The 18,454-nt window shown below is 41.0% G+C and overlaps 2 protein-coding genes and 1 long non-coding RNA gene across 4 annotated transcripts; 1 reads left to right on the forward strand and 2 right to left on the reverse strand.

Moving 5' to 3' along the window:
• The first annotated feature begins 1,754 nt into the window (after positions 1-1,754).
• Positions 1,755-7,968, forward strand: ggcx (gamma-glutamyl carboxylase). Its single transcript, XM_015941082.3, has 15 exons — positions 1,755-1,917; positions 2,118-2,318; positions 2,392-2,550; positions 2,881-3,046; positions 3,120-3,198; positions 3,288-3,394; positions 3,477-3,640; positions 3,744-4,039; positions 4,183-4,314; positions 4,436-4,587; positions 4,660-4,829; positions 4,898-5,028; positions 6,163-6,310; positions 7,294-7,498; positions 7,581-7,968. Exons 1-15 carry the CDS (start codon positions 1,893-1,895, stop codon positions 7,738-7,740), a joined length of 2,295 nt encoding a protein of 764 aa, XP_015796568.3. The 5' UTR covers positions 1,755-1,892; the 3' UTR covers positions 7,741-7,968.
• Positions 7,969-10,305: 2,337 nt separating this feature from the next.
• Positions 10,306-17,277, reverse strand: snx24 (sorting nexin 24). Of its 2 annotated transcripts, none has more exons than XM_015941089.3 (7): positions 17,069-17,277; positions 15,828-15,911; positions 12,212-12,316; positions 12,003-12,097; positions 11,854-11,883; positions 11,255-11,319; positions 10,306-11,178 (listed from the first exon to the last, which is right to left on the reverse strand). In XM_015941089.3, exons 1-7 carry the CDS (start codon positions 17,135-17,137, stop codon positions 11,108-11,110), a joined length of 519 nt encoding a protein of 172 aa, XP_015796575.1. In that variant the 5' UTR covers positions 17,138-17,277; the 3' UTR covers positions 10,306-11,107. The 2 variants fall into 2 exon arrangements, 1 of the variants encoding a protein (XP_015796575.1); XR_011520864.1 differs by having other exon boundaries at positions 11,010-11,178; positions 11,854-11,930.
• Positions 13,003-13,322, reverse strand: LOC139070322 (uncharacterized). Its single transcript, XR_011520865.1, has 2 exons — positions 13,184-13,322; positions 13,003-13,088 (listed from the first exon to the last, which is right to left on the reverse strand). It is a non-coding gene; the product is annotated as an uncharacterized lncRNA (long non-coding RNA).
• Positions 17,278-18,454: the final 1,177 nt, after the last annotated feature.

The following is an 18,454-nucleotide window of genomic DNA, read 5'->3' on the forward strand; positions in this document are numbered from 1 at the left end:
TTTAAAATTAAAAAGAAAAAAGAAAACTTTAGCAAAAAGACTATGGAAATTTTAAAATTGGAAGTTGATATTAGTGGAAAATGAAGTAAAATAATAAATCTAAAAATGTTACTGTTCTTTTAGGTGTCTTTCTGTTGTGGAAGTTCAGACAAAGCTGAATTGGTTTAGATTAGGAAAGGGCAACTCCAACCATTTTTTCCACTCATGAGCATCTGATGCTATAAAACACCTGACCAGTGGGTCCTAGTCTCATGTCTCAAATCTCATGTTGATCAAACCTAAAAATGATTTATTTTATAAACTTAAAAAAATCAGGTTCCTCCCATATAAAAAATATGCTCTGAAACATGAATATTTCATGTTAATTAAACCTAAAAATACTTTATTTTACGGATGTTAAAAAGTCATATTAATTACACTTGCATAAAAGTATTTCAACAAACATGAAAGTGCCATGTTAATGGGACTTAACTTTGTTTTGTGGAACCACTGTCTATAACTTTTTTATGTCAAGAGCACAGATTTTTTTTCAGTGTGGGGTTTGTGACCCGCTAAGAGGGTCCCCACAATTTAGTCTGTGCTGAAGAGTTGGGATTACCAAGATTATATTTGTAAAAGTTACATTTATAAAATCCCAGTGATACACCCAATGGTACAATCAAAGCTCTGTATAAGAGTTATAGCTCTGAATGACTGTTAAGTGGGATGGTTTGTCTTGAGGGTAATCTTTGTGGAAAAACAAGGTTGGTATCCACTCACTTATACTTTTCATCCATGGACTAGATTATTCTATACTGATTGCAGAATTTGTTGAACATAGTCTGGGATTTGTTACATTTTTATTTGATTTGTGAAAAATATGCTTTTTCTTTTATTTCATAAATATGGGAATGAAATTGTGTTAAAATGTTCAGAACAGCTAAACAGCTGAACCTCTGATCAGATCGCAGGTGAACAGACATAGTTGGTGTCAAATTTGGATTCAACATTTTAAGTTGATTGTTTCATTTATTTTGACACACATTTGATGTCTTGTAACACTATAGGGATATTGGTGCTGCAGTAAATAGGATGTGAAAACTACTTACATTCCAACTACACTGTAAATTATATTGTAACGTCCCGTCGGACACAATAACGGTCGGAGACGATCACTTATGCTTTAGTCCTTTTAATGACTCCAAAATAGTTGCTCTTGGCCGCAACCACACCAAAACACAGAGCCCAAAATAAATAAATAAATAAATAAATAAATAAATAAATAAATAAAATAAAATAAAAATAAAAAATAAAAAACGGACAGAGCGCGAGACCAAAAAACCCCAACAGCCCCTTCCTAGACCCCCCCCTCCCCCCAAATTCCACTCTATTACCTTAAAAGAGAACCCAGCACAACAGAACTATTAGCTGCAAAGAATGTGGCACATGGAACACATACTGCTGACATTCTCACATAGAACACAGCTAAAGTGCAGAACGTTACAATATTTAAAATAGAAAATTATCATCACATACAACATATGAGCCATATTGACAAAATATTACTACTTATTTTCTTTGATTTGTCTTTTCAGTATTTGATTTTATGAACGGAAAATATCTAAAATGTATCAATAAAAAAGAAAATCATGCGGAAACGCTGACCGGATGTGACGTAAAAAGAGGACGTATACAAGAAAGGTAATAGCCAATCGGCGGAAAGCACCTCTTTCACAACATTCCAGTCGTTCCCAAATTGTCCTCCTCCTCCTCCTCCTCTTCCTCACTCCCCGTGTGTGGAGCTGTGACACGTAAACTTTGTCCGTCATTGGCCACGCAGGGAACCTCCACCTGGGACAGAGGGAGCAGTGAAAAGATCCCTTTGTCCCGAATTTAAACTATTTTATCCTGACATGGAGCCAAGAGACGCCGCAGCAGGTGAGCTTGTTAGCAACAGGAATTAGCTCCTATGTTTCTCCACCGTAAACACCGTAACTAGCCGTATTTAATCCATAGCTGTGCATCGTGTAAAACAGGCGTAGATCCATCTTAAAATAACATATTTTTATTAACCAAATTACTTCAAATTATGTTTTGCTTTGTGTCTTCAGCACATGCCTGTGTTTTGATCATTTTAGGAGCGTTTGTTAGCAGTGATGGAGAAGAAAAGGCTTCAAAGAAGAGATCAGCAGCTAAATGTGTTAAAGCGGAGACCAAAAGCAAGATGGAGAAGATTTTAGGGTTCAAGAAGGAGGACCTGAGCTCCTGGCACAACCTGGTGGCCCTTCTGAACCGTCCCACTGATCCTGCCTCTCTGGGCATCTTTCGCTGCCTGTTTGGTAAATAAAATCCAAGTGAGTTTTGATGTAAAGAGAAACCCAGTTATTACTTTTTGGGTTTATATGTGTGCAGGTTTGCTGATGGCCATAGATGTCACACAGGAACGGGGCCTCAGTCATCTGGATTACAAGTACCTGGATGGGACTCCTGTGTGTCGCTTTCCTCTTTTTAATTCCTTAGAGCCACTGCCGCTGGACTGGATGTACCTGGTGTATCTGGTCATGTTCATTGGTGCGTCGCTTAATGTGTTTGTTCAAAAACTAGACTGGTGTCTGAGCGGATGCAGGGATTTTTACATTGGAAAATCTCTGCAGGAATAAACTACTGCAGAGATAAAAGCACTCAGACACATCTGCAAGTTTTCTGCTTAACCCACCCCCCTAAAGCCTGAATGCAACATTACAACTTGTGTGTGTGTGTGTGTGTGTGTGTGTGTGTGTGTGTGTGTGCGTGTGTGTGTGTGCGTGTGTGTGTGTGTGTGTGTGTGTGTGTGTGTGTGTAGGAATGGTAAGGACAAAAAGGCCTAATGAACAGATTCTATGTGTTCGTTTCTAATTAAAGGTGCTATAGGAATCATGCTCGGCTGTTTCTACCGCCTCTCTTGCCTCATGTTCATTTCAACATACTGGTACATCTTCTTTCTGGACAAAACCGCGTGGAACAACCACTCGTATCTCTACGGCCTCATTGGTTTTCAGCTCACATTAATGAACAGCAACAGATACTGGTGAGGTGATGCCTGTTAGTTTAAGTGTGTGTGTTTTCTTGCTTCTGTAACTCATATATGTGTGTATTTGCAGGTCAGTAGATGGATTGCGGAGGCCATCTATAAGAAATGCTCACGTTCCTCTGTGGAACTACACCGTGCTGAGAATGCAGGTCTGTGCCAGCACTCGTTTGTTTATTTTTGAAATTTTAATTATTTGTTCAGCAGATTTAATTTAGTCTTTCATTCTTGATTTTCAAAGATTTTTATTGTGTACTTCATTGCTGGAGTCAAAAAGTTGGATGCAGACTGGGTGGAGGGATACTCCATGTCTTATCTAGCACATCACTGGCTCTTTGATCCTTTCAAGTATGTCTTTATTAAATTTTCTGTGGCAGAATTTACTCTCTGACTTTATTTTTTCCTTACTCTAATCGAGCTTTTCTTCCAGAGCGATTCTTCCTGTGGAGTTGGTGAGTCTGCTGGTCGTGCACGGAGGCGGTCTGGCTTTGGACCTGACTGCCGGCTATCTGCTGTTTTTTGATGCAACGCGGCCGATTGCGATTTTCTTTGTGTCGTACTTCCACGGCATGAACTCTCAGCTCTTCAGCATCGGTTCGTGTGCTGCCTTGCCGCTCTTTCTGCTTTTTTTTTTAAACACTTTTAAGTCCCTCTCTAATTTAAACTGAATCTCATTGAGCTTTTTGATCCTCCTCAGGAATGTTCTCCTACACGATGCTGGCCACCAGCCCTCTCTTCTGCTACCCCGACTGGCCCAGGAGATTCTTCTCTCGTTTCCCATCTTTCCTCAGTCCGGTCCTGCCGTTCACCTCATCTGAGATTCAGCCCAGCACTTCCTGCGTTTACCCACAGAACCACAGCACTGAGCATCAAGAAACACAGAATGTTCCCAAATCTTCCAAACTGAGATTTAAACACAAGCTGGGGGCCATTTTTACTATTCTCTATATAGTGGAGCAGTTCTTCATGCCTTACTCCCACTTCATCACAAAGGTAGGTCTCTCGGGGAGAGTTCAAAGCCTTCACCGAGTAGTCGTTGCTCAATCAGGGTCAATAGTGTCAACAGCAGCTCAAACAGTGAACATGGTGATGTGGTGCCTTGAAATGCATCATTCTTCGTCCCTGTTCTGTACCAGGGTTATAATAACTGGACCAACGGCTTATACGGCTACTCGTGGGACATGATGGTTCACTCCCGCAGCCATCAGCATGTGAAGATCACCTACAAAGATGGGAAAACCGGCGAAGTCGGATACTTGAACCCAGGGGTAAGATTTTAGGAAACTCTGTGGAGGGTGGATCATTTTGATAACGATACCTGAATAGATTATTAGTTTGAAGCAAAATGCACATAATTTAGGAGAAAATAATCCTGCTTTTGTTCTGTAGGTTTTCACTCAGAGTCGCCGTTGGAAAGACCACGGAGACATGCTGAAGCAGTACGCTACGTGTCTCGGTCACTTACTGCCACGCTACAACATCTCTGATCCAGAAATCTACTTTGACATCTGGGTGTCGATCAACGAGCGCTTCCAGCAAAGGTGTGAGAGCCTTCTAAATGCTTTCAGTTTGTTTGAATGGAATATAAAGTTTGGGACTGTTTCGTATTTAAGGATTTTTGATCCTCGAGTGGACATCGTGAAAGCGGAGTGGTCACCGTTCAAACCAAACCCGTGGCTCATGCCTCTGCTAGTGGACCTCTCCCCCTGGAGGACCAAGTTCCAGGAGATCGAGGGCAGTTTGGACAACCAGACCGAAATTGTCTTCATCGCTGATTTCCCAGGTTGTAAATCTGTCTTTGTAAAGAAAATAAAACATTAATTCGTAAGCTCACAGTGTTTTTGTCTTCAGGTCTCCACTTGGAAAACTTTGTGAGTGAAGATCTGGGCAATACCAGCGTTCATGTGTTACAGGGGCGGGTGAATGTGGAGATAGTGGCGGGGAAAAAGAACTACACTCTGCAGCCTGGTGAGCAGATAAAGGTACAGCTACACACTTCTGTATTTATTTTTAAAACAAGTCTGATGCTTTGGGTGCATCAGACTTAGTTTATAGGCTGATTGGATTGTTTAACGGTGTGGTTCACATTTGTAAGTCATACTCTGGGGGAAAAAAGAGCACCGGTGCGTCTGTTGCAGGAAGTAGAAGTGAGCCACGCCAGAGTTGAGCTTCAGATGGCAGGATTTGGAGTATTATTTCCTGCAATTTGGACGTCTCTGATTGAATAACAGCAACTCAACTCTATCACTGACTTGCAACGTGGATGTTTAATCTCCACAATTAACATATAAGCCTGGAGGAGTTCTGCTGTGTGGTGGAGTTGCTAATGCTAACGGTTAGATTTTACTAGTCGAGATGTTCTGTCATCTCCTGGTTGCTTCAACAATAGCCTTTCTCGTCGAGAGTCAACATGGGTGAGTTCATGAATGTTAAGTGACGGTGTGACATAGGTCTGTGAGGATTTTCAAAATCTAGTTTCACCGTCTGTTTTCTATCAGAGGCAAATGCGGGAGATAGGTGAAGGAGACTGTTTTCATGTTCAGCCTGTATGAAAAATTCAGAGTGATTCATCATAATGAGAAAAGTTATTTTGAAATCATGTTTTTTCAGTGAACCACACATAAAAACTATGAAACGGGAGCAGATTTTACAGAAACACTGTGACTCAGTAAATAACAGGACTGGAAATATTTCATACTTTACACATTTTATTTTTCTCCATAACTTTGTTTTCTTTCTTTTTACTGATTATCTGAACTTTTGGGTGTTTCCTCCTGCAAGGAGAACATGCTAGCATGTGGTATCAAACCAGCAACATTTAGACCTTTAGCCCTATTAGTGGAACACATTTTAGTCCTTGTATATTCATTTCCTCTCATTTATTTTCTCTTTCCCTTTTCTTACATTTTAATTCACTTTTTTTTGCTTTTCCCAATTTTATATTTTTTCATTTTTAATCATTTATTCGATTTATTTTGTTCCTGTGAATCTCCTTGTAATTTTTATCTTGAGAGGCGCTATATAAAAGATAGTTTCTTCTCCTTCTACAATGTACATAAGTGACAAACAGTATGTCTGTATTATTTATTCATTTTTCACAATGTGGATATATGCAGGTTCCTGCTGGAGCTTATCATAAGGTGTTCACAGTGTCCGAAGGCCCGTCGTGCTACATGTACGTTTATGTTAACACCACAGAGGCGGCGCTGCAGCAGAACTTCACCAAGCTGCTGGAGCTCCAGGAGCGCATCCGCAACGGAACAGGTTAGAATGCATCAGTGCTTTCAGCAAAACGTAGTCTCAACAACCAGGATTGTGGAGGTTTTTAGTCCATAACTTTTCCTCTGCTTGTCCGGGTCTGGGTTGTGGAGGTAGCAGGGAACATGTGTTTTCTGTCGATCACATGCTCTCTCCTTCCCTCACTTGTGAACCAGACCTCAATATACTTAAAGTAACATTAAACAGTTTTTAACACAAGCTTTTCGCTAAAAAGTTGGTTTCAGTGATTGTGTAGGTAGAAACTTCGCCTTGGGCGACACTCTGCTGACCAGAAACTGCAGTTAACAATTTTGTGGGGCAGGTACGTGCCCTAGGTAGAGCTCTCTACCTGATTAACAGCTTTTAGCCATTTGCTCCGCTGGTAGCTAATGTAAAGGCTAGCAGTTAGCTTTTTCAGTTTGCTGACTGTTAATAAAAAGCACAAGAATAAAAAAATAAAGCAGTTTGCTGTTTTGGTGGCATCATGGAGGAGCCTGGAGGTAAACGTAAGAGAGTAATGTCTTTGGAGGTGGAGTAAAGAGCCTAAACCAGATCATGGACTGATTGTGACCTGGCTTTGTTGCAATTGGACTTGTAAGTAACAATATTTTTTGTTCAACAGTGTGGATTTTTTTACTTAGAGTTTTTATATTATTAGTGCTAACAACAAGCTAACAATAACATGAGCCAACTAACTACAGCAGGGTGCGGCACAGCCGATTATTATTACGACAGTTGTTAATTTTGCTTTCAACCGGTAGGATGGAGAAGCAGGGAGAACTGTTCAGTGTTACTTTAAATTCCTCCTCTTGAGGTAGGACTTGCCCCCTGACCCGGAGTTAGCAATCCATCGTTTTCTGGTGGAGAACCATGGCTACAGATTTGGAAAATTTTTGCCAATCCAGTTTTCAACACTCTCTGCAGTATCTCCTATAAACACACACTTTAGCAAAATATCTAATCTATAACTGATTTGTTTCTCTCTACAGAAACTGAGCCTCTCCCTCCCGAGCTGCAGCCTCTCATGGTTGCAGACGACGATGAAAAGGCAGAGGTCAACGCCACCGATCCCGTCGTACAGCTGTTCCTGAAGAGGCAGCGCCGGATGAAGGAGGTGAAGAAGCGCAGGGAGGCTGGCGCACTGGAGCGACTGGAACGCTTCACGGTTAAAAAGTACTTCACAGTACGAAGGGGGTGAGTACTCTCTGATATGATGGGTCTTGAACATAAATAATGAACAAGTCAACATGGATTTAAATTTTTTTTTATCTTGAAGATTCTTGATGACGGCCATCGCGATGCGAAACCTCCTGGTTGGCCTTCCTCCTCTAGACCAGCTGAGAAGAGAAGTTGAATTTGCCAACATGAAAGAACCTCAAACAGAATCCAACCAGGATGAGCCGCTCAAAGATGAAGTTGTTCATGGAGAACTTTAAAATACATTTAGGACCAAAGGAAAAGATAAAGTATCCCCGAGTACTGAATCACACATTCCAATTTGTTAGTGTGTTTTGCTGCTGGACTGTTACTGACTGGGACCCTAAAGACAATTTAATTTGAAGTCCTCTGAAACATTTAGTATTTTTCCTGACTGAAGTGTTTTATTTTTTTACAGTTTTTAATTCAGATGTCAAGATCTGCAGTAAAATCAGACTGTTGAGTAATGGGGTGGATATTTTTATATCAAACACACTGATTTATAAATACTGCTTCATTTAGAATAATGAGAATAAGTCTAAATGAGTATAAAGTATTTTTTTACATGACAGAAATATTTGATATTTAAAGGTGTTCTTAAGTTCAAAACCACATTGTTGTTGTTGAATATGGGCGTCTTGGGGTGTCTAATGTTGCATACCACAAAGTCTGTGCCATCTCCGCCTTGCTTTCCTTTGCAAATTAGTAATGTTGTAATGGCCATGGAAAATGGTTCTTTCTGATAATAACTGATTTAACATGTCATAAGCTTAGACACACACCCTTAAATCAGAATGTCGTAACCCATTTCAACATTGGCATAATACACTGCCTGGCCCCCCCCCCCAAAAAAAAAAGCATCACCAACAATGGTCACATACTCTAGTATTTTGTTGGAACACCTTTAGTTTTTATTAAAGCACACATTTGCTGTGGCATTGTTTAATAAGCTTTGCCATATCCCAAGGTTTATTTCCATCCAGTGTTGCATTAATGTGTCTCTAAGATCTTGCATTGATGATGGTAGAGTCTGACCACTGCACAAAGCCTTCTCTAGCACATTCCTCAATGGAGTTAAGGTCTGGACTCTGTGGTGGCCAATCCATGTGTGAAAATGACGTCTCATGCTGCCTGAACCACTCTTTTATTATCTGAGCCTGATGAATCCTGGCATTGCCATCAGGGAAGATGGAATAACCTGGCCATTCAGTATATTCAGGTAGTCAGCTGACCTCATTCTTGTATCACATCCTGTTGCTGAACCTAGACCTGACCAGCTGCAGCAACCCCAGATCATAGCACTGCCCCCACAGGCTTGTACAGTAGGCATGATGGCATCACTTCATCTGCCTCTCTTCTTACCCTGATGCACCCATCACTCTGGAGCAGGGTCCATCTTGACTCATCAGACCAGTTTTTAATAATGCGTGGACAGTTCTTAACCCAGTTTTAGTCGTTTCTGCAATCTAGATGCTTTCTCTGGTTGTTGCATGCCAATGATCTGACCCGTCTCAAACAGTTACATCTTTTCCACGACCACCAGATTTGTCTTTCCATGTGATTAAGAAATGAGAAGCAACTCATTCCACCAGTTGAGGTTAAATAACCTGTTTCCAGCTGAAAGATGATTGCCCATGCAATAAATATCCAATAGGAGGCTCCTACCTATTTGCTTAGTTAAATCCAGGTGGCAACTTTTTTGGGCCAGGCAGATCATATATAAACATTGGTCACTGTGATGCTAACCACAGAATAATGTTAGCCCGAGCTACAGCCAATGCTAGCATGAGATACTGCAAACATCTTGTTGGAGAGCAAAACGAAGAAGAATGTTGGTGTATACGTAACTTCCTTGTTTTCCCACAAACTCTTGCACCGCAACCTCCCCAACATCAGCTAGCGGGATGTTGACTTCCTCTTTTTACAACCACCGCACAGAAACAAAACAGTTTCTAACATGGAACCATTTGGCTAAACCGGCCAATCAGGATGTAGCACATTAAATATTCATTTCCTGGCTGAGTAGGTGGAGCCAACCTGTTTCTATTGTAGGGCTTTATAATGGGGTTGTATTTGCTCATTTACCAGGGCTCTTGGACCACGGTGAGCCCCAACAAAGTATAGAGGCTTAATGAACAGTCTAATTGTAAAAAGCCTTGTTCTAGGACACCTTTAAAGTAAAACTATTGTCATTTTAAAAAAATTAAGTAAAAAAATCAAATGTGACATGAAAAGGTTTGTGGAAAATTTCCACCGGAATTTTTTTTTATTGGCGTTAGTTTGTGACATAGTGTTACAGTGAAATCATCAGAATTCACTGTATTTTGGTTTAATGGCACAGACACGACACATTTAATATACAACGTTTATATAATATTCAATGCAAAGAAATCGGCAACAAGCTTCTAAAGCAGGTTTCTGTCAGTAGTTGTAATTCAGTCTTCATCTGTGTTGAGTAATGGAATTTAGACCAACAGCTTGATCATTAACTACTGTTCAAACATGCAACACAAAGTATCACCAAACAAATATTTTTAATTGAAATGTTTTTTTTTTTAATAGTTTCACAGGTTCTGGATACATAAAACACAGATTAGTTGTTCATTTCATATTGCACAATGTTTTACTGGCTGAGTGTTTTTTTTTTTTTGCCTCTATCTGACAAAGCACCATTTTCACCTCTTTAATACGTCACAACTCACCTAAAATGTGCTGATTCAACTGCTGATGTTAGTGTTAACGATCTTTAGGGCCACTGTTCAGTGTTCGTACAAAAACACTGCAACAAAACATTGATTAGAAAATTAAAATAGTTTATTTGAGACTAAATGATGGATTAAAATATTCAGATAAAAATGAAATATAATTCATTTTTACATATTTCCCTTTTTTAAATACAAAGTGGGTTAGTGTGGAGGAAAGGAAGTAATCACCTATAAATAAAAATAGAGCGCTACTCCCTCTCTCGTCCCAATCTTTTCTGAACAAGTCACGTTTTCTTTGTAGTCGTCTCCACCCATCTGATCTCATAATTAAACCAGTCGCAGCTATTTTTAAACATCGTCTCCACCAGAACAGACTTCCTCCACCCTCTATTCTCCTTCATCTGGCTGCTCAAAAGGGGCCGCTAAGAGAACAACACCTCCTTGTGAGTAAACCTTCCGTCCATCCCAGTCCTCCCTCTGTCTCCTCAGAGAGCTTTCTGACACATCCCTGCTAAACTCCCATTCCTGCTCTACATAAACGAGCCCCGTAGTTGTTCTGTGTGCTTATTTCTCTCATTATTTTATCATAAAACAGGAAATGATCCCTTTTTAAACTATTTACTCTTTTGTACATTCCAAAGATAAATTAAAATATTTAAACTATTAGAGATTAGTTTTAAAGTAATCACGTAGAAGTTAGTTAGTTAGTTAGTTAGTTAGTAGGGTTAGTGTTGACATTAATGCAGACATTTTCTTTGTATTAAAAAAATAATATTTTTCTACTTAAGTTATTAAAAATGAGGCTCAGCAGATGGGACCATGTCTCCTTGATGCACGCCTGAGAGGGAGACAAGCATCCAATCATGAAGACGTGCCCCTTTAAATCCATCTCAGCAGGGCTCTACCTTGGCTGAAGATCTGGGTAGAAAACGCCATGAACCACCCCTTCAATCACCACGTTGGATAATGAGTCTGAATAAAAAATATATATTATTAATAAATATTAATAAGCTTGTTTGTTCATGTTTGTATCTGGATTTGAACGCACCGTGTGCAGAGGGGAGAAGGTAGGGATCTCTGAGGAACAGCGTGACTGGCTGATGAGAAAGTTTACTGAAAACCAGCCCAAAATGTAGATGTTAGACAACAACAGAGCCATTATAGGCGACGCGCAAAAGTAAAGCAATCACTGAAGAATTAAAGCAGCAATCTGCAGTCTTTTTTTGTCTTTTTTCCATTCAGAGGTGCAAAACTGTAGTGCACCTTATGCCCATGTCCCTACTTTCACGATTAAAGCTACAATGGCAAATTTGGAAAGCACATTAGCTTGAAATCTTTTTTGCATGCCTCTTAATAATTTTCTAACATAGTGGGTCATACAAAAGACCTTAACAATGGGACCCAATGCCTCCCCGCTTGACTCTCAGCTTTAAGGGGTTGGATTGTGGGAGTTACCACTGATGGGTAGATGGGGGGTGGGCAGCCTTTGTACAAAAAAATAACATATTAACTAAATTATATTGCAGAACATGGTAAGACAATCATGTTTAGATACTGTATTTCTAAAAAAATAAATCAAACATCATTCTTGAAAGGGGGAAAACTTAAAGAACAAAACAAGCATGTGACTCGTGGGAAGTGACTCACCTTAATTCATCTGATTCTGTATCAAAAGACCTGCAATAAAATAAGGAAAATCTAAGTCGGTGAAGTTCTCCTCCAGCCTGGGAACGAAAACTCTCTTATAAACAAAAAACTACCACAAACTGCTCTTTTACTTTGAAGTTTCAACTCACCCACAGCTTTCAGTTTTTGGCACTGAAGGAAAGTGGCGGATGTTGAGGAAATCCAGGAATATCTTTGGAAGAACCTCATTTTCCATGATTATAGTCTGAAGGGGGAAAAAGGCAAAGTTTCAGTGAGAGCTCAAAGCACCGATACAGAGCCAGAGTTTGAATCTTTGGGTCCCAAATCTCAGCTCAGGTGTTGGAGTGTGTGAGCAAACCTGCAGGTAGAGCTCCAGGCCATGCCTCCTCTGCTCCAACACTTTAGGAACCCAGTTTCTGACGTGCTTTGAAGGAATTTCTGGTGGTTTGATGCTTTTCTTTAGCTGGAAGGATTTAAAAATGTTAGCAAAACATAGAAGCTCCGTGGACGCAGACTGTAAACAAACTTACACACATAACCTTAAATTAAAATCATAAATCTAGCAAAGTAAAAATAATTTAAAAAAATAAAATACAACTGGGTACTCATTTGAAAAGACTGGAATTAAAAAGTTGTATTTTCTTTTCGTTTGCATCTTAATGTAAAATCTTGGAGTTTCTGCACGTGCAACATCTGAGCAGCACTCCTGCGTAGCACGGATGAGTGACCAGGAAGAAAAGAAGAATTCATGTGGAAAATGAAAACCACTAAGAAACCTGAGTGATGAATCAGGTTAGCCACCTGAAAAGTGTTTTCTGCACTGATTGTCTTCCTATAGTTACAAGACTCGCCACTAACTCAGTTTACTCAGCTGAACATCCCATAAACACGAATAATTCAAAGGTACTGAAATAAAACCATTTTAATCAGCTAGAGGTTTGTATTGATTCAGTCAAAGCAATCAAAATCCACACAATGAGCTACTTATATTAAAAGTCAACTATAAGAGAATGTTTGCCCTGTTTCCATGACAACCTCCAGCTTCAGTTGCTGATTTAAAGTGACAGTGTGTAGTTTCCCTGGCAATTAGGGGGCAGTAGATGCACAAATCATTGCAAGCAAGCAGTATTTTTGTGTTGGAGTAAGACCTTACCAACGGATGGCCATTAGGGTCAAAAATCCCTGGGAGTGCAACTTTCAGCAAAATGACAAACACATCAGACTCCCTTCCATCACTGGCAACAAGTGAAGAGGTAAAACAACAACCTTTATTATTGGTGAAAGTTTTGTAACCATTTGTTACAAATCAGTAAATGCATTTTGTCCTCACGGGCTTCCGTAGAAGGAAACATGGCATCCAATATGGCACAGACTTAGACCCGTCTTCGTCTTCGTCTTCCTCCGCTTATCCGGGTCCGGGTCGCGGGGGCAGCATCCCAATTAGGGAGCTCCAGGCCGTCCTCTCCCCGGCCTTGTCCACCAGCTCCTCCGGCAGGACCCCAAGGCGTTCCCGGACCAGATTGGAGATGTAACCTCTCCAATGTGTCCTGGGTCGACCCGGGGGCCTTCTGCCGGCAGGACATGCCCGAAACACCTCCCCGGGGAGGCGTCCAGGAGGCATCCTGACCAGATGCCCAAACCACCTCAACTGGCTCCTTTCGATCCGGAGGAGCAGCGGTTCTACTCCGAGTCCCTCCCGAATGTCCGAGCTCCTCACCCTATCTCTAAGGCTGAGCCCGGCCACCCTACGGAGGAAACTCATTTCGGCCGCTTGTATCCGCGATCTCGTTCTTTCGGTCATTACCCAAAGCTCATGACCATAGGTGAGGATTGGGACGTAGATCGACCGGTAAATCGAGAGCCTGGCTTTCTGGCTCAGCTCCCTCTTCCCCACGACAGATCGGCTCAGCGTCCGCATCACTGCAGACGCCGAACCAATCCGCCTGTCGATCTCCCGATCCCTCCTACCCTCACTCGTGAACAAGACCCCGAGATACTTAAACTCCTCCACTTGAGGTAGGACCTCTCCCCCGACCCGGAGGTGGCAAGCCACCCTTTTCCGGTCGAGAACCATGGTCTCAGATTTGGAGGTGCTGATCCTCATCCCAGCCGCTTCACATTCGGCCGCGAACCTACCCAGCAAGAGCTGAAGGTCAGAGCTGGATGAAGCTAGGAGGACCACATCATCCGCAAAAAGCAGAGACGAGATTCTCCTGCCACCAAACTCGACACACTCCACACCACGGCTGCGTCTAGAAATTCTGTCCATAAAAGTGATGAACAGAACCGGTGACAAAGGGCAGCCCTGGCGGAGTCCAACCCTCACTGGGAACAGGTCCGACTTACTACCGGCTATGCGGACCAAACTCACGCTCCTCTGGTAAAGGGACTGAATGGCCCTTAACAGAAAGCCACCCACCCCATACTCCTGGAGCGTCCCCCACAGGGTGCCCCTGGGGACACGGTCATAAGCCTTCTCCAAATCCACAAAGCACATGTGGATTGGTTGGGCAAACTCCCATGCCCCCTCCATCACCCTTGCAAGGGTATAGAGCTGGTCCACAGTTCCACGGCCAGGACGAAAACCACATTGCTCCTCCTCTATCTGAGATTCAACTATCGATCGGACCCTCCTCTCCAGTACCTTGGCGTAGACCTTTCCAGGGAGGCTGAGGAGTGTGATCCCCCTATAGTTGGAACACACCCTCAGGTCACCCTTCTTAAAGATGGGGACCACCACCCCGGTCTGCCACTCCCTAGGAACTGCCCCCGATGACCACGCAATGTTGTAGAGACGTGTCAACCATGACAGCCCTACAACATCCATAGCCTTGAGATACCCAGGACGAACCTCATCCGCCCCCGGGGCTCCGCCGCTGTGTAGTTGTTTGACTACCTCAGCAACTTCTGCCCCCGAGATCGGACAGTCCATCCCCAGGCCTCCCAGCTCTGGTTCCTCCTCGGAATGCGCATTGGTGGGATTGAGGAGCTCCTCAAAGTATTCCTTCCACCGTCCGACTATAGCCTCAGTTGACGTCAGCAGCTCCCCATCCCCACTGTAAACAGTGTGAGCGAGTTGCTGCCTTCCTCTCCTGAGGCGCCGGACAGTTTGCCAGAACCTCTTTGGAGCCGATCGATAGTCTTAGACCCGCTCCCATGTATTTTAGACCAAATTTTTATTAACCTGGCCTGCCAGACTCGTCCTCCATTTAGATCTGCATAGAGAAAGAGTGTGGTAACTCACAGGCAGAGGGGCAGGACTAGCCAGCTAAAAAATAACCAATCAGAATAAATTATTGTCTCTTTTTGAACACAACTCACTCTTTACATGTCAGTGGAGTTAGACAGGTCAGGTTTGATTCAAGATGCTAAATCAATTCCTTTATTTCTAGTTCTCGGAGATAAATCAGAAGAGATACCAGCAGGTCACTGGCCCTCAAAACAGAATCAGTGCAACTTCAGAAAGTTTCTTTCAAGATCTCTACTCTAGAATTTTCTTTAACTCTCTTCCTGGTTCTTCCAAGGGAAACGGTCCTATTGGTTTGTTTTCACTGAAGGACTCAGCGAGCCTGTGGTCCAGGGGACATATTTTATCCATGTGTGGTTTAGACAATGACTACATACGCTTTAGTCCAGCATAAGTGGTCTGAACTGGAAAAGCCATCATCAAATCGCTCTGATGACCAGTGCAGAAAAGCAGAAGAAGTTAATTTATATATTTTCAAATATGAAGGCACAAAAACAGAAAACAGCATTTCAAGTCATTTTTAATGTTCTGACCAACGCTGAATCAGCTCATAAATACTTTAATACCACAGATAAACTTTATAATGCTCTTGTAACTCAAACATGATCAACAAAATCCTCTTAAGGCAGAAAACATTTGATATTTTTAAATATTAAAAGCAAAAATATGATCATTTATATGAAAGAGGAGCTGAAGTGAAGCTGAGGATGCATTTTAAAAGTCTCACCATTTTGTGCAAAGCGTGGAATTCACTGTAGCGTTTCTCAACACTGTACAACCTTCCATTCACCAGAACGTCAATTTTAAAGACCTGAAAGAAAGAAAGATTGAAGGAGAGAATGAAAACTGCTCGTCAGCGGAGACGCACCAGCCATTCAGCGTGTTGCCTCTAGAGCAACCATCAGCAAGTTAGAGAGAGGAAACATCTGGCCTATGCAGTGTGATCTGTCAGACTTAACATCCCTGAACAGACTGCTGTCTACTTCCCTCACTCAGCTGGATTGTTCTGTAAAACATTCTCAGCTCACACATCCCTGTTCTGAGCAGAATGACAGCATATAAAGGAGAAGTGGTGGTGATACAACCCCAAACAAGATACAAACAAAACATCAGGTGACCAATAATCCTGGTAGAGATGAAAAATGTTATTTTAGTAATAATCACCGTTTTCTTTTACAAAATAAAGAAAAAAAACACACATTTATTATATGGACACATTCAGATTGTTTCATGTAGGATTTACAGGAAATCCTGGAAGTTAAAGCAAAGAAAAAAGGTTTTATAGTTATTATGGTTTGGTTCGTCATTAGCTCAAACAGAAACAATATTTCTCTCAGATATTTCACCAATCCAGAGAAAAATGATGATAAAGAGGGTCAGTTTTGAGACAATTAAACGATATCCTAAGCAAACTGGCTCACTTGTATATCTGGGTTTATTGTTTACACCTAATAAAAACACTGTATGAATGTGAGGGTGACTGTGAAGCATTTTAGAATAAAGGAACGAAAAACAAAGGAATCAGACAACAATGATCAGATTGATAAGGGTTCATCCACTCTGAATCTCAAAAATCAGAGTTTTTTCTTGATCCCTGAATGTATCACCGCTGAAAAAGCGATACTGGCAAATTTATAAGAATAAAAAATTAGTACTGGCCCTCAAAATCAACATTGGTGTGCCAATAAGTATTTTATGTGGCATTTGATAGGGCCAAAAAATTATTTCTTGAATTTGAAATAGGGCTCGACAGCCAGTCAGGAGCATACGTGTTTGTAAACAGTGTAAACAAGGCAAATCTAGACACAAACTGAGGAAAGTTAGCAGGCCAAAATAGTTTATAACATAGAAGCGTTTAATTTTAACCAGATCAGGGTTTAAAACTGATGACAGCAGCAGGTCAGATCAGGACGCGCAAGCGCGCGCATGCACACACACACACACACACACACACACACGACAGCTCACCGTGTATCCTTTCTCCATTGAGTTGTTTTCTGAACGAAACGACGGGATCGACACTCGAGTTGGATGCATTTCGCCTCAAATGGCGATTCTGTCAGTTATATTTGATCCTGTAACACTCACACATTACACACAATCACACACACAGACGCAGACACACACTGCTGGTGGTTTACTACAGTTGGTTTACCAGAATGACCTGATAAAAATCCCTGAACTATAAAAAAGCTCGAGTAGGCTTTCGTAGCGCCCCCGCGTGGAGCGGATGACGTAACCAAAAGCAAAAGTGGAGCTATTTGGGGATTTTTGGACAAAATTGCGTTTTGTCTGATTAAATGTTAAATTAAATGTTTTAAAATGTTTAATTTTAATCATATGCAGCTAATAAAACGATCATACAATGATACAAACTGATTATATCTTAAAAGTATCTAATGATTAAATGAAAGTAAATTTAAAATAAATTAAATCACAAAAACAATTATTTTTATTTAATGTTTTATTTTTAAATCCATGCTCTCTCTCTCTCTCTCTCTCTCTCTCTCTCTCTCTCTCTCTCTCTCTCTCTCTCTCTATGTATGTATGTATGTATATATATGAAAACTATAGTGTAGTTGGAAGAAAAATTCCTGTTTTTTTAGGCTCCAAATTAATAAAAAAATTGTGCTTTATCTTTTCTTGGTGTGGGCATAAAAGGGTTGTACAGTTACAAATTACTGTAAACATAGAATAATGTGTAAACAGTTTTTATTATTCAATTAAATGATCTTTACAGACAGTTTAAAGGAGTCTTATCCCCCCCAAAAGTCTTAATTTAAGTTAAACTTTCAGTCCACTTTTAGGCAAGGCAGGTTGTTCTTTATTGCACTCAGCCCTGGAAAAAGTCTTGCAAAATGTCCCTGGGAAGTTTGTCAACCCAGGAAACTATTTTGTTGACGTTGTGGTGATGTTATCACAGTTTTCTGATAGCACAAGCTGGTCATCAGGCAAAACCTGCATTACAAAAGCAGCTGAGTCTTGAATGTGTTTTGAGTCAGTCAGAAAAAGTAACCAGCAACTAGATAATGCAATTTTTATTTCCAGGCTAAAGTCCAAAAAAAAAAAAAAAAAAAAAAAATCAGAATAACACAGTGAGACTCAGCTGGAAACACAACTTTAGTGGATTACGTTCTCAGGATTGTCTCACAAATTCAGACAAACAAAACTTATGTGTTTGACAGAAACAGAAAAATGAAATCTATGGTCACTTTATTATAAACAGATGACAAAACTGCATCACAAAGCTTCATTTATGAATATTTCAACAACAGTTGAATATGAAGAGATTTATCTGCTGCACATACATATGGGAATGTTTTTAGTTTATGTATTATTCTAATAAAATGACTT

This window comes from Nothobranchius furzeri, chromosome 6, assembly GCF_043380555.1.
Source record: "Nothobranchius furzeri strain GRZ-AD chromosome 6, NfurGRZ-RIMD1, whole genome shotgun sequence".
In the NCBI taxonomy this organism is placed as follows: domain Eukaryota; kingdom Metazoa; phylum Chordata; class Actinopteri; order Cyprinodontiformes; family Nothobranchiidae; genus Nothobranchius; species Nothobranchius furzeri.